We start from the raw sequence: 16136 nt of genomic DNA, 5'->3' as shown, positions 1-16136 counted from the left end.
CCTCAGGCTCAGTCTTCCAAGCAAACCCCAGGCTCCGACCAAACTGCTCCCCATTTCTAGGGGTGATGCCCCCCCAACCAACAGCCCGCCTGCTTCGCAGCACCGCCAGCCCTACAAACACTGAAGGCCACCCCCTCCCCCAGACGTGCAGCTCCATGCCTTGCCCAGGGTCCACCCACAGCACCACCTCCCCCAGCCTGCACCCACAGCGGGGCGCCTGATCCTGGCATCACCCAGCCGGAGCCATCGCTCCCTCCCTCTGAGCTCGGTTTTCCAGGCAGAACAAGGATGGGAATTACTCAGGCAGCATGTGATGTGACCACCAGAAGGACAGCGTTGCATTACTGGAGCTAAAACCGGATCCCCTTTTCTATTGTCTATTCTTTTGTAGTGACGGGAAGAAAGAGCTGCTGCTCTGTAATCAGGCCTCTTCTGCCTGGTTCGCTGCTTTTAGGACCGACCAGGATAATGCAGCGTTGCTTTCATGTGGCAAGAGTAGCTTATAAACAATACTATTACACTGATACACCGCCAAAATCAAAGCCAGCTCTGAGTCTCGGCTGCTCCCAGAGGAAGCCTGCTGGCCTCAGACTTCGTATCTTCCCCAAAAGTCTGTAATACAGTGAACGGACTAGGTTTTATTCTAAATAAGCACTCATGAAATTTAATTACTCCAAAAATAATGCCTAATACCTCTTTCTGAAAAGAAGAGTAATTCCTTCCGGCTTTTGCTAATGTTCTTCTAGCAAACGCTCTGCGTTTCTTTTCACTTCTGTGTGTGCAAAGTTACAGCTACGGCAGAACAGCTCCAGGTCATGATTCACCCCAGAGCCTGAAAGTCTCCTCTTCACTGGTGATTCTTCATAGCTTTATTTTACTTTTTTTGGTCCAGAATTGTTGAGATTCTCCACCCCACCCCCCCCACCCCCCGTAAAAATTCAGATTCTGAGCTCACCCATACAGAGAGATTGAGACTAAAACCTCCAGAGTGGATTAACTCAGCCAGAAATGATCTCAGCCGTGAAACATCACAAGGGCCAGTCACATTCTCAGCAGCTTCAAAATAGAGTTGGTTTGTTGTCAGTTTTTTGTTTTCTTTTAAATTAAAAGGGATGCCATCTCTCCGCATCTGTGTTTTATCTGGAATAAGCATCCTGGTCCTGGAAGAAAATATGCTTTTGCTTTCCTAATTCCGGGTTCTCATTTTCACCACCTTCTTGAGAACATCTTCATAGTTTCTCAAGCCTTCTGCACTGCATTAAGAGGCCATCTCTGCAAATAACATGGTTTTAAACCCAGGGAACTCTCCAACAGGACAAGGACATATTTCACCACCCAAGTGACCCGACCCTGGAGCAGCCCTTCCCCAGGCTCAGCACCTCTTGGCTTAAAGCATCTCCTGAGCAGCTTGGTTGGGATGAGCCGGGAGGCCACCCTGCCAGCAGGCAAAGGGCCAGGTTTATTACAGCACTTATCTAGGGACAAATGCCAGCCAGATGAAGCCCCACGGAGACCCTCAGGACCTGCAGGAGCAGCTGGTACCATGCCAAGAGGAAGATGCTCTTCCCGCTCATCTTTCTCATTGATTCTCTGTTTTCAGAGAGCTGCTCCCCAAAACTGTGAAAAGCCAAAGCTTCAGAATACCTTTGACCCAAAGGTCTACAATAATCCAAACTCCTCCAGCCTTGAGACCCTGCAGTTTACATAAATGCCTTTTAAACTCCTTTTTTTCTTTACACAGGCCAGCAGAGCAAGCCCTGAGAAACTCCGTCACATCCAACACACCTAGCAATCTCGCTGCAGAGCCTCTTCCAAAGCATGTGTGTAGGCTACAAGGAAGCCCACCCTTCCCTCCCCATCTCTCCCCGGCTGACCCAGGCGTAAGGGGCTCTCCTCCTGCTTCCCCTTCAGCCATCATTAGCGAAGGACCATTTCCTTGTGCAATAGTTAAAGGTCATCGGCCAACAAGCCTCTCTTGCCACGACCTGAAGGCATCCTTCAGCGCTTCTCTCACCCTGCCAAAGGTTTTCCAACACTCTTCCCAGTCCTTCATGTATTTTGAGGTACCCCATCTCAGCTCAAACTATAAAGTCCCAGAAGTGGCAGAACAAAACCTGCTTTCTTACAGATCTGCTGCTTGAAATACACACGCCCACGTGGCGTTTGTGTTCCCCAATAGTAGGTGGCAAGCGTTATGCTGCTGGTTTTTTTTTAGTGGGATATTAATAGATCCCTCTCACTGGCTGACCGGCTTGCCTAGATAAAAACTTTATTGCTAATTTCCTAATCAGGCAGGCGCTTAATTGCGAGACGTCTACTTCTGAGTCAAAGAGGGGGAAGGCTGCAGACACACAAACAGCAGGACTGAATAAAAAAAAAACAAAACCAAAAACAAAAAAAAGGATGTTTTAGGAAACCAAGCTTAAAAAAAAGAAAAAGAGAGAGATCTCCCCCAAACAAACAAAAAAAAAGCAAATAAGCCAGGCAGCCAAAAGACAAAGCCATCGGGATTTTCGGTGTCTTAGGCACAGGAGCTGCTCTTGGTGCATGGGCCAAGGAGTCGCTGTGCCCCACGGTCCCTTCTGCCGTGGGGCTGGAGCCCGTGGCTTCTCCCAGGGGGAGCACGGCAATGCCCCTCTCCTCCTGCGTCCCATCTATAGCGTGGTCCCCACGGGCTGCGAGCAGATGGTTACCAAGCTGACAGGTTGCAAACAGCTCCGTAGAGCCGGTCGGGGAATCAGATGTCTCCATGCCTTTAGTTTTGGAAACAAAAGATGTCTCCCAGCTAAAAAAGTTTGCTGTGGGACCTCGCTGCTCCTCCTATTTTCGGATTTCTTTTTCAAAGCGCTTCGATCCAGCTCACATCGCTTAGGTCTGAAGTCTATACAACTCTCCCGGCTGCCTGCACATAACTTTTTCCACTCCAAGAAGGGAAAATGGATCTTTTCATCTGACTCTCCTCTCTGTAGCTGGAAGGAGAACGCAAGGGCAGCCGTGGTGCATGGCACAACATCAACCTTGCTTTTCCCCATGAGCTGCAGGCACTCCCCTCCCTGAAAAAAGTTTCTTCCCTTGACTTCCTATCAAACTTGCAAATGCCATGAACTCAGGGCAACCCAGAGAGGCCTCTTCCCAGCATCCCTGCCATTTATTTATAGGAGCCCCAAGGGCTTGGAAACAGTCCTGGACCCCAGTCCTAAATATGCAGGACAACAGTGACACTGCAGAGTGCCGGGCAGGGACCCAAATCATCTTTTAGGGTGGGTTTATTTTTAAAAATCGTCCTTCGGTAGGCCACAGTGGATACCCCCCTACCTACTGGGATGCAAAGCGCAGCCGAACTGCGGGACTCCAGCTTCGTTTGCTTCCCCACCGGTTTTAGCTCTGCAACTTGACCCTCACAGAAACATATGGTTTGCATTCTCCCCCCTGTACTTTCCATACACTCGCACATACTCTCCTTCCCCTGCCTTCCATAGGCACACAAATCCAAGCCTTTTTCTCTTTAAGTGAGGAATCGTGCCGGTAGCCCTCCCCATCACTCTCTAAGGGAAGGAGACAGCACAGGCAGAACAGGAGAGGCTGCAGTAAAACCCCTCGGCCGCGACCACTAAGTGGGCTTTGCTGTTTCATGCAGGGGTCATTAACAGCCTGGCTGGATCTGCTGTGTCTCCTTATAGCCAGTCCATAAATACTAATGAAAACAGAGCCAGTATGTCACTGGGATGCGGAGACGGGAAGCGGGAGGCAGCAAGCACGTGCGCAACAAAAACCTGCTCTGCGAGCAGAGCTTTGCCTTCCCCAGCCGGCTGGGGAGCACCAAAAAGCCGCCCTGCTCAAGCCTCCAACCTCATCCCCCTCTGCTAGCAGGAGACAGAAACAGCGGCAAGCCCCTGGACAGCAAACGGGTACAGGGATGCCCAGGAACTGCAGGGTGCCGATGGCCAGAGGATGCTCAAAGGGCAGGCACCGGCCGCCGACGGGGTTAAGCAGCAACTTCGCCTCCTCTCTTCCCCCTCCCCATGGGCAAAAATCATCTTTCTTCTCTTGTTAGGCAGATTCCTTCCAATTTTCTGCTTCATCCAGCAGCTGGGCTTTTCCCTGCAAAGGGGCAACGGCAGCCTAAGCCAGTTTTTGTTCAGCCCGCAGGACCAATCCAGCGGGAAACGGCAAGAGGGATTTTGGCGGAGCATTACTTTGCCTTACCAACAAGCAAGGCATCACCTTCCCCCAGCCTGTGTTGCGGGATGAAGTTAAAAATTCATGAGGGCCCTTATACCCACTTCTTTCTTCTAGTGTCCTTAAAGCACCGCGCTCAAGAGAAGCCTTATGGAGCCTGGGAGGGCTGTGGGACGGATGGACGGACGGATGGATGGATGCCCCCGGCCAAAACAGCCCAGGCTGTGATAGAAACCAGAAGCCTTGCGGTCTGTGAGCTCGACCGCCTTTGCAAAGCATACCGAGCATTGCTGGCGCGCCTGCGTACCCCACACCACCTTCCTGGCCGCGGCCGACGAACGCCACAGCAAAACACCCAGAGACACTCCAAATTTATACACCTTTCGCGGCACGGGACCAGCAAGCCTGGCAGCTTCTTGGAGCCAAGGTCAGCACGAATTCCTCTTAGCAGGTATTATAAAAGCACACTTTAAAAAAAAAAAAATCCTCTATTTTTGACATGTGTTTTTAGGATTGGAGTTACTCAGGGTTTTAGCTGGACAGATGAGGCCCCACAGTAACCTGTGGCTTTCCCTACCACATATCCCCTGGCTTCCTTCCTGATCGGCTGAGACCCCATCTGCAGAGCCAGTGCATGAGTTTTTCCATCCCCGGCACGACCAGCCCCAACACGCCCCAGACTCCCGGGGTTTTGTTGCAAACTACAAAGGAACCTGCCCAATTTGCCCCGGTTTGCATAACCAGTTTATCCCAAGCATTTGTTTTAAAAATTCAACTCTTGTTAGTCACTGTTCAGCCCAAACAAAACCCAACCCTCTTTCCAGATTTTGGATCTTGCTTTTCCAGCTTTGGGCAGAGTCAACATTTTTATCTTGGTGTATAAGTTTTAGAGTCTGAAATATATCCCTCGATACCTTCTTTTATACATATATATAGATAAAAAAACCAGGGTAGCTGAAGTAGCCACGACACAGGATAGGGATTAACCACATGGCTGCAACTCCTCCAGTGCAAAGTCGGGATCCCTGAGCTGTGGCACCACAGGATTTTAACGTGCAAAGCCTCCCCAGCCACACCTCCCAGCCTTGCTTGCTTCACCCAAGCACAGACTAGTCATTCTTCAGCAGCAATTCATTTAGCATAGACATACGTGAAAAAAAGAGGGACTGCAAGGGGGGAGAATATATAAATTTTATAGCCCTTGGCAGCCCGCACCCTGGCTTCATCACACTCTGGACCCCGGTCACCCGAGCAGCTCCGTGCTGCACAGCCGTGCAGCCAAATCCCCTCTCCTGAAACAAATCCCTTTAGTGCTGACGCCGGAGCATGGAAGGAGGCGTTTGCAGGGCTCTGACTGCAGAAAAGCAGCCAAAATGATGCGCAGCAGGCACCAGACGTCCTCCAGGAAAATGTGCTTCCACAACCAAGTCAGGCATCTCCTCCTAAAGACCCGGGGAGAACGAGAAGAACTACAGACCCAGGTGGAAATGCATGGGTGGAGATGGCAGAGGAGCCTGAATCGCCACCTCTTCCTCCTTCCAGCCCAAAGCATTAGCCCGCAGCCCCAGTGATGCTGACAGAGCCAGGCATGCATCCAGCAGCGACACCATGTCACCAAACACTTGTCCCCAAAGCAGATAGACTGGTGCCACTCAGAGGAGACACTACAGAGTCACGCAGGGATGCCACAGCCCTGACAGGCAGCTCCTGAGCGCGGGGAGCAGCTTACTTCCAGCCTAATGCAGATTTTCAGCAATACTTGACCCGCTCCAAGAATATGTCCTCTGGTCAGGTCCCAGAAAGCAGAAGGGACAAGACATTTAAGCTTCTCCAAGGTAGGCTGGAAGAGAAAACCCTTCAAGGAGCCTAGTCTCCACTGCAGCAGCCTAGACCACTGATTACTTTTAATTGCTGTGTAATTGGACTTGGGAGCCGTGCTTTCATTTTAAAAGCACATCTCTACATTTCACATCTGTCTAGAGGGGAAAAAAAAGCCTTCAAAATAATATTCCAGTGCAGGAACACCATAGCACCATCCAGCAACTGTAGAAACAGCCATGCCAGGTGGGGAGGCGAGGGTACCTGCACCCCGAGCAGCACCCCCAGCCTGTTTGGGGTAAACAGGGGTGGAGGGAGGCTCCTGGGATGCCACACCTGGACAGCGGCCATCCGAAACGAGGCGATGGCCCCAGGCCAGACCACAGCAGACAGCATGGCCACATTGCAAGATCCACCCTCATGACCAGCACTAATTACTAGCTTCACTTGCAGGCCCTGCAAAGCCTTCAGAGGTGCCCCTCCAGGTGAGGGTGGGGATGCTTGCTTGGCTCCTTTTGGCTACACGGATGAAAAGCAAGCAGCAGACCGCATTTCTTTTTTGGTTGTTTTAAATAGCAACCACTTTCTGGCTGCTGGCAAACACCCTCCTTCTGTTCTTGAAGCCAACCCAAACAGACAGAGCCAATAACACAGCCGGGTGATGGCGTAGGACGGTGAGGTCTCCACAGGGGATAACAGGCACCCAGAGATCAGCCTCCAGAGCATACAAGGCAGGAACGAGACCCCCTCAAGACGGCAGAGAGGCAGAGCTGATCAACCCAGTGGAAGGAGGCTCCATTCATCCACCTCCACAAAACCCTCCGAAGCCCCACTGCTCCATCCCGATTGCTCTCGGTCCTCCAACTAGAGGTCACCACCCCCTGAAGGAAGAACTACAACTTCCCAGCACATCACACAAGTCCACAGGAAAACTGGACAGTCAGCAAAGCGAGGTTTTCTGCTGAGGACCTTCTCGGTGCCTTCAGCCACTGCTGGGTGGATGTCCCCACGTGCGCCACTGGTTGTGAGTAAGCCCAAAAATCTCATAGCCTAGAAAGCATTGAGGACACCTGCTGACAACAACCTCAGACAAGAGGAGACAGCATCATTGCATCCGAGGCGTGTCCCTTCTCTCATTTAAATCTGTCCTGAGGAGTTTCTGAGCTCTCCAACCTCCTGCCTAAGGAAAACTCCCACGCTATACAATGCAACACAACCCTTTTAATAGCATCCCGCTTCCGTGAGCCACCCGGCTGGGAAGCCTGGGTTTGTTTCATAATGTCTTGGCCCTCCGGCCCGCCCCCGCCCCAGCAGATGCAGGTACACCGGGGAGCCCACCCAGAGGTGGACAGCCCACACTGCTTGTTTAAGTCATAGAGGAGGACACGTAGAGGCATTTAAATGCTGCCAACCAAGGAGGGAATGTGGCGAGAAGGGGGCAATCGGGGATAATTTCAAGGCTGGTGGCAGCTCCCAGGGAAGAGGGTTGCTCCGCAAAAGGGAAGACTCACAAGGCAACAGCAGGACAAAATCAGGGTGGAGAAAAGCTTGCTCTCATCTCAGCCGCTCTCTCACCTCCCTGCCTGGCGCGAGCCTTCCCCTTGACAGGCTCAAGGGCTCCCGTTGATGGTTCAAAGGCCACCACGTCCATCTCCATGCAGCTTCAACCGGGAGAAGCATCATTGTGCCTTACAGGAGCATTCCCCACGCACCATCCTGCGCTCAAACCCTCTTCCGTGTATTTTACCTGTGCCCGAGTGCCATTTGGTTCAATATATCAAGGTGTGCTGAACCTATCCCTAGGGCAAGCCAAAGCATCCAAATCAATCCTGCACCACCATGCAGTGACATCGATACCAAGAGCATTTCTCCACCTCTATGGAAGTTTTGTGGGTTCCCCACCCCCCTCTTTCTACCATCCCACGCTATCCACCTGCACGGATCCTCTGGTCGAGGATGCTGCCCACACCATCACTCCCGCAGAGCCCCAAAGCCCACCTGGGCGCCGGGCATCTGCACTCAGCAGTCCTCGCCTCTCCTCCTGCGGTGGCCTCCGCTCCAAAGGCAGATGGATCTAATACGCATTAAACGTCTCAAAATGAGATTTTCCACGCTCTTTCAAAGGGAAACAATCCCTCAGCTTTCACACTCGGCACAGGCTTGTGAAGGTGGGGAGCCGGGGGGCAGCAAAGGTTCCTCGTGGGACCTTTATCGAAGCCACACCAGCGGGACCCCCCGGAAGCACAAGAGAAGCCAGGGTCTGACTTTTGGGTCCGGCTCGATGAGGGGTTTGTACCGATTAGAAGCACAGCCCGTGCTTGCAGCCCTGGGTATTCGGGCAGGGTGGGGATTGCTCATGGTGCAAACAAGCCCTTTTCCTCCTCCTGGCTCTTAAATTAATAAACAGGAGAGAGAAACAAGGGGAGACATGCTATAAATATATATATACATGTGTATTATGGACTGCTGATGACCAGCCTTGTGGGGCAAAGGGGTGGAGGTAGAGAAGGAGATCCCCAAAGATGCTCTGTAAATCTATATAGGTCTTCCCCCCTACCTGAAGGGACTCATTCCCCAAGGGAAAGGGACAGCCCAGACCCCACATGCAAGCAGAAAAAAGCTTCAGAGTTTGAGGCTAGAGTGGCTTCTCAGTTTGCTCCTTGTATAACAAGGTATATTACTCTTTAGTAAGTGTCTCAACTCGCACTCTCTGTCTCCCAGGGTAAAAAAAAATAAATAAAATAAAGTAAAATCACTGCCTTTAACTTAAAGGGGAACAAACTGGTGCAAAACATTTGCCTTTCAGATCCTGAGGGATTATGCCAGCCCCATCCACCCAGACCGAGCCCTGCGTGGCAGGCAATGGGATGCTCCTCCCGATAAATATTTTGCCTGTGCAAATCCGGCTCCAGAAGGAAGCTTTGTCTCGTGGTCACAGTCCAGTTTAGGGACTCCTGTGCCACCGCCACGCCTGCCCCACAGCCTGCCGTCCCCATGCATGTGCCCCACGTGGCTCTGCAGCCACCCCCAGGGCTTGGGACCTGGTAATTCCTCCTCCTCACAGCAAAGAGCAAGGTCAGCAATGTATTAGCTGGAAAGGGGATTTCCCAGCACCTAAACAAGCGAGTGCTTGGACATCAATCCCCTCTGGAAAGGGGCTGAGGGCTGAAGGAGGAGGAGGGAAGGCACAGCGGCCTCCATGGATGCTCCAGGCAGGCAAGGCAAGGGAGTCGGCAGCGCCCGGGCCCGCGGGCTGAGGGAAAATGGGGAGCAGAGTCCGCACCAAAGACGAAAACATTTCCTTCCTCTTGAGCTGTAAGACACCCTGCCTGCTGCTGAGCATCGTGGTGGCATGTGGCTTGATTTACATGCTGCTTCCCCTTCCCCACCTGAATTTCTCCATGAAGCCCAACATTGAGAAACGCAGGCAGCCAAACTTGTCATTACAGACTCTTTACCAGATTGACCCCGAGGTACGCTCCCGACCACCAAGAGTTTGGGTTAAGGCTTGCAAACTTCAACACCCCTTAAGTTACACTGGGTAGCAGTGCCTGGACCCCCAGTTTGGGGATGAGGACCAGGACCCACCACAAACCCAACCCAGATATGACACACCCGTGTGGGTCTAGGGGAGCTCACTGCAATGGGGAACAGCCCCCCCAAAGCTGAGCTGAGCCAGCAGGTCTGGGAGCAGCCACCAAAGGCAGCGGGGAACAGAGAAGACCCGAGCGGGGCCGTGCCGGGCTGCAGCGGGGAGGGACTCGCAGGAGATTAAAGGCAGGGTGCAGGACACGCTGGAGCAAGCCCCGTGCTAAATAATTCCTGCTTCCCTCCCCTCGTTTTCGAGTGTGGCTTCACCCAGCCTTTCCCAGCCTGGCTCGCGTTTGATCTCAGGGCTCGCTCTGCCTTTCCCTCGCCTCCAACCAGCCGGCGCAACCCGGAGGTGCCTTGCTACGACCCGCCAAGCTGCCCCAGCCCCATCGAAAAAAGCAGCCCCTACGTGAAAGAGCAAATAGCAAAGGGAAAGGGAGAAAAAAAAAAAAAAAAAAATCCCCTAAAAATCCAAGCTCAGCAAACATGTGGCTGCTACCAGCCCAGCCCGGCGGTTTGGGAGGAGAGGGGACGGGGAACGGGCTTGGGAGGAGGAGACGGCAGCTCTTCCCCTCCACCAAGGAGCAGGTCCGGGGCTGCCAGCCCAGCGCATTCCTGCACCGTGAGTCAGGCCTCCAAAAAACCAGGAGGCTTCAAAAATAATACTGCGTGCAGCCGGGATGCTTTGCTTGCCTTCTGGCTCCCCAGCCTCCCCCATGCACGCAGCCCCTGGTTTTAGTGCTTTGCTCCCCAACGGGACCAAAACTGACTTAAACCAAAACCCAGCCGGGACCCTCGAGAACAACATCACCCTCTGTGCTGGGACCCCAGCGTGAAGCTAAAAGGAAACTCACGCTCCCAAACTGCCTCGACAGTAAAAATTCAAGTGTCAGCCAAGCCTGCAGGGCTGTGGGGACAGCAAGACGGAGGATTTAGGGAGTGTTAGGGAGGGTGCTGCATTCAGCCAGGGGCCTCCAGGCTCCCACCAACAGAGGTCCCTTGGAGGGCGGGTGAGAAACCAGACATCAGAGCAGCTTTATGGGGCTTCCTGCTTCTCCCAAATCAAAGCTCTCCATTTCCCAGCCCTAGTGCAACCCCACGGCGTGACTTTTTCCAGTGCCCCAGCCTGATGTGAGGAGCCACATCACGCAAAAGCTACCAGTTGACCGCTCCTGGAGCACCACAAAAGCTCTGGTTTGGGGGGGGAAAGCATCTCACGCAACGTTTCCTTGAAGTCCTGAGCTCTGGCACAGCCAGGGAAGGATCACCCGAGCTCCCTTCTCCCCAGCAGGAGGAATGAGTCTTCGTGCCACCAGACACAGACCCCCCCCCTCGCCCCCAGCGTCCAAAGGGCCAGGGCTGTGTCAGCTCAGTGCCACCGCGCTCTGAGTCACGAGCAGGGGTGGCTTGCACAATACAACTGATTACAGCAAATTACAGCTTTACATATTAAGGAAAACCAAAATCGGAGGCAGCGGGCCTTAAAATGCCACAGCGGGGCCGACGGCAGCCAGCAAGCGGCTCAGGCATCCCCTGCACCCGTACTGATCCCCTCGCTTCCCAAGGCGAGACACGCGGGTGGGATGGCAAGAGGCGGCAGAGGGAATGGGCTGGTGATTTATGCCCCCGCCTCTCCGCCCCGCTCTGGCAAATGTTTTCACTCACATTAGCATCGCTAAAGCCGGGAGGATATAAGTGAATAGGAAACAGCAGGAACCTGTGGCTTTATGGCACCGACATCTGCTGTAATGAACTCCTCGCAGACTCCATACAGCCCCTTCCGTCCTCACTTCGCAGCCCAGCGCTTCCTGCCGCCTCCCCGGCACCGGCCTGCGAGCCCGGCTTTTGCGGAGCAAAGCCCAGCTCACGGACTCTCCCGATAACCTACGGGGCTGGCGGGCTGAGCCCACCAGCCCCAAACACGCTGGACGGAGAAAGCCGCAGGGCTGAGGACTTGAAAGCGCTGCTGCTGCTAGAAATGGAAGCAAAACCAAGCTCCTTGCATCACCTTGGCTTGCTTAACTGACCCAAAATACAGATTTTTTTTTTATTATTTTTTTTCCTTTAAATTCCCGCATGGCTAGGACAGGGATGGAAAAGGAGCCAGCGTGCACAGCACCAAAAGGACCCATGGGACCTTACACAGTAGAGGAGAAAAAGGACACAGCTGGACTCTCCAAGCTGCTGACTGGGTCAGCAGTGGTGCACTTCTGATTTCTAAGCAGAGAAAACGCAATCCAGGTTTCTCCCCTACCCCTCAACTACCACTTCCAAGAGATTCTGCCCTCTTTAAAGTAGTATTTTCCTATTTCTCTCCTTTTTTTATTGTTCCGTTATTTCATTCTGCCACTATCACGCACAGGGAGCACCCGTCTGAGAGAAGGCTCCACAACCAATAAGCTAAAGGAGGAGACAAAAAGCCAGAGCAGATCCTTCCACACACCGCTGTCCTCAAGCGAGCAAGCTTCCACCTCCTGCAAGGGCAGGCTTTGCTGATGAGCAACAGGTCTTGGAGGTCTCTCCCCCAGCCATCTGCTCGCGACGACAGCAGCGGGCAGGAGCCCCTGCCACCGGCGTGCAGGAGCCCGCGGCTCGTGCCGCTGGGGTTCGGCAGCGCCCATATCCCCCTCCCTCCCTCCCAGCTCTTTCCCTGATGGTGGTACAGCAGAGGGATGGAAGGACAGTCCTTCGCCAGGATGGCAGCGTCACACCGTCTGCAATCACCCTTGGCAGCTAAGCCCCCTCCAGCATCACCCGCTGGATTTCGGCAGCCCTTCCGCAACCTCCATGCAGCCTGGTGGGGAAAGGCCCTCAAGCAAGCTCAAAATCCTCGCACCAAGTTGCTTCCCTATTGAAAGTAGCACACACAAGCAGCACGAAGCGTGGCGAGCAGCCCGGCAGGCAAAACCCCAGGACCGGGAGAGGGGGGGACATGGATGGGAGCTGGGGTTTCCCCAGCAGTGGAGAGCACGGCAGGAGGCTGGAGGTGAGCGGGCCGACTACTTCTGGGTTTCAAACCCCAATCCAAAACAACACTTCTCCCCCCTCCGTTGCAAAACCCAACGCAAACGATACGTACATTCTCCGTTATTAAAAGATAAAATTATCGTCTGGGTGATGTCTCTCTCTCCCTCCCTAAAACCAGGCAAAGATGGGGAAGCGAGCAGATTATCAGGGCACCAAGCACCCGTCTCGGCTCCCTCCTCTGCATCATCACATGCAATCTCTGCACAACACTCCTGGAGCAACACTAATTATAGCTCTACAGCTAAAAACTTTATACAGCTTTACGTATGCCAGATTAACGGCATGCCTTTAGAAAGTTCCCCAGACTCAAACTGACCCAGGTTGGTCAGGTTTAACTTGTTTTTTTTTCTTCATTCCTTTCCTCTTGCCCAGTTTTATTTCAACCCCTGCGTGAACTTGGTGCACGCAAAAATAAAGAGCACCGCACGGGTCAGAGCCAGGCACGGGGGTCCTGCACCCAGCCCACATCCATCCCCCGCCAGCATCCCCACGCTGCTTGGCAACAGCTAAAGCCTGACCCACGGCAGCCTGGCTCATCCAGCCCTCCCAACCCCCTGCCACCCACAGCATCCCACGCCATATGGGGCCCCCGGGCCCCTCGCTGCCCACTCCCACGGCACGGGACCCCCCGGCACACACCGGGCTGCTCCCGGCCAAGCGGGACACCGGCTGCCAGCGCTCAAAGCTTTCCAGCAAAGGGAGAGCTTCTTCTGGCTGGAAGATGCTGCTGCAGCAACGTCCAGGCCACTGAATAAGTCAATAGTGGCATTTCTGTTTTCCATTTGCTGAAACACACTAGATCTTTGTGTGGTGGAGGCGGAAAAAATATTAATCTAATTAAACTCCCTCCCCAAAATTCCTCATCACCTTAATTACGCTTCAGAAAAGAAGGCTTGGTTCATTTTCCTAGAAAATCAGCTTGTCAGGAGACGCTTTTAACTACTACCACGACCAATCTGGCTGTGCGCAGCTTCGCAACGGGTCCTCAAACCCTTGCCAGAAGCTGCGGGAAGCGAGCGACAGGCTCTCCTCCCGAGTTCCCACGGGGATGACGACCTTGCCCATCACCGGAGCCCCGACAGTTACAGTTATGGTCTCTTCCAACCTCTAAAAGCCATCAAACTTTATAGGGCTCCACTTCTGAGCTCTACAGCTGAGGACATCTTTTTATACCTGGAGGATAAACACCGACACTTTTGCTTTGCCACCGCCGGAGGATGACAAAGGACAAAGTCCTGAGATGCAGAGGATGCTCTTGGAGGGGAGGGGGGGATTGTTCGGGTGTGTGCTGGAAATATAGTGGAAAGGCTGAATTTGAGCACAGGAGTCCTAACGAGAGAGGGCAGCAGGAGAGACGCGCCTCTGTTTATTGTCTGTGGCAGGGATTACCAACGGAAGGGCTGGATTTAAGTGCATCTCAATCACAAGATTGGGTTGCGCACAGGAAACTTTGAAGAGCCATAGGAAAAGACCACTTAGCTGCCCGGCCATCAATAGCTTGGTTTATGAAAATGCAGATTTTAAAAAAAAAAAATATCCAGGCTGAATAATTACTTATTTGACCCGCTGGGGAATCACAGCTGGCGACTCTACAAACAGGGCTGGGTTTGTTTTGCTTTTCTCAAGGCAAAAAAAAAACAACCCAGAAATAGAAAAAAAATTATAGATATAAAGAATATAAGCAGGCGGCAGCGGCACGGCGGGCGGGGAGGCGATGCCAACCCGCATCCCCCGGAGCATCCCCCGGAGCATCCCCCGGAGCATCCCCCGGCCCCGAGGGCGGCTCAGCTCCCCCCCGCCCAAACCCGCGCTCCCCTGCACGCCCCTATATTAAAGAAAAAATATTTTTTAAAGGAAATAAATGCCCCAAGGTTGGAAACCCCTTCGAGCTACCCCTAAAAAAGGGGTAAACCGCAGTGAACTTTTTTCCGGGGGTGGGGGGGGGGGGGAGGAAGGCAGCTGGGGATGCTGCCCCCCGTCCCCCCTCCCGCCCCGAAAAACTTCTGTCCCCCCCCAGGCCCCCTTACCTGCGGCGGCCAGCGCCCGGCGGAGCAGCAGCAGGAGGAGGAGGAGGAGGAGGAGGGCGGCGGGGCGGCGGGGCGGCATGGCGGCGGCGCCGGGAGCGGAGCGGTGCTGCCTGCCCGCCCGCCTCGCCACACTGCCGGGCTGCCCGGCGCCGGGCGGGGCGGGGCGGGGCGGGGCGGGGCGGGGGCGGCCCCGCCACCGCCCCGTCATCATCCTCACCCTCACCCCCTGCCCCCACCCCCGGCAGCCGAGCCGAGCCGAGCCGAGCCGGGAGCAAGGGTGGAAAAGGCACGCGAAGGAGCGACGGGCGGAGCGGGCTCTGCAGTGGGGGTGTGCGGGCACAAGGGGGAGCCCCGCAACGCCATCGGCGCCGGGTGCCGTGTCCCCCCACCCCCGGCCCGGCGACCCCCGAGGCTTGTCTCGGGGAGAAACACGCCGGCAAAAATACTTTAACGCGTGAAGCGACGTGTCCTTTTGCTGCTAACGATGTGAGGGCCGCAGGGTCACCTTAATGGACTGTTACATCCCCCCCCCCCCCAAGAACCAGGATTGAAACCCAGGCTGCAAAGCATGCTCACAGGAGCATAAAAACCCCAGGCACATCTACATAAATAATAAAAAAAAATAAAACACACACCGGAGGAGTTATCCTGCCATTCCTCAACACCTGTACATCACCCCCCTTGCAAAGAACTGAAAGCAAACTTGCAAGTTTGCAAACTATGAGCAGTGGGGCTGCAGTTTTCCACATGGTAACTCTGTCCTTAGGCTGGGTTTAAGCCCTGTCCTGCCCCCTCACTCACTGGAGAGGGGCAAAAGGGGCTCAGCAGTGCCCAGCACAGGAGACAACCCCAAGCTGAATAAAGTTGCACGATGATAGAGCCATGCTGCTTCTCACACAGCAGCATCTGCACAAGGAGGGCTGCAAAATGCTGGGTAACAGCAAAAACCACTCCCTTCCACCAAGGAAGATGGGCCTGCCATTGCTGCCTATAAATGGTTAAAATAGCATGGGAACTGCTAACTCCTTTTAATTGCTGGCAGCTGCTCAGTTCCTTCGGAGTAGGGCAGTGGGGGCGAAGAAACCCTGGCAGGCAGGCAGTAATTACAGCCTGTGCCTCACCGCCCAGTGGAACTGGGGCTGTGGGTTTGTCACCGGCTCTCTCCAGGCCCAACGTGCTGCTCCAGCCATGGGTTTGCTCCTTGGCTCGAGCTCGGTTGTCACCTCCGAAGGGGCACGGGAACCGTGGATGGGATGGAGAAGCTGGGGGGATGGCTTCTGCTGTTGAATGGGGGTGTCATACATAGACCACAGGATCCTACCTGGGGACGCAGGAGTGCCAGGGGTGGCCTTTGTGCTTAGGCTAGGCCTTTTGGGCATCACCGAAAAATGAAAATCCGCCTTTGGAAACCTTTCAGAGCTGTCATGAGCTCTCCCCACTGCCCAGTTGCCTTCTCCCACCCATGCAGAGCACCCTCTCTCTCCTCCTAGCCCG

The 16136-nt window shown here is 54.1% G+C and overlaps 1 protein-coding gene across 2 annotated transcripts in view; it reads right to left on the bottom strand.

Moving 5' to 3' along the window:
* UNC5B (unc-5 netrin receptor B) overlaps nt 1-14785 on the bottom strand; it is a 59804-nt gene extending 45019 nt beyond the window's left edge. For both annotated transcript variants that reach the window (XM_064464634.1, XM_064464636.1), the window contains exon 1: nt 14643-14785. In XM_064464634.1, coding sequence (XP_064320704.1) covers nt 14643-14721 — 79 coding nt within the window. In that variant the 5' untranslated portion in view covers nt 14722-14785. The remainder of the gene's footprint in view (nt 1-14642) is intronic.
* Nucleotides 14786-16136: the final 1351 nt, after the last annotated feature.

This window comes from Phalacrocorax carbo, chromosome 13 (genome assembly GCF_963921805.1).
Source record: "Phalacrocorax carbo chromosome 13, bPhaCar2.1, whole genome shotgun sequence".
NCBI lineage: Eukaryota > Metazoa > Chordata > Aves > Suliformes > Phalacrocoracidae > Phalacrocorax > Phalacrocorax carbo.
This window is presented reverse-complemented; position numbering and strand designations above follow the sequence as displayed.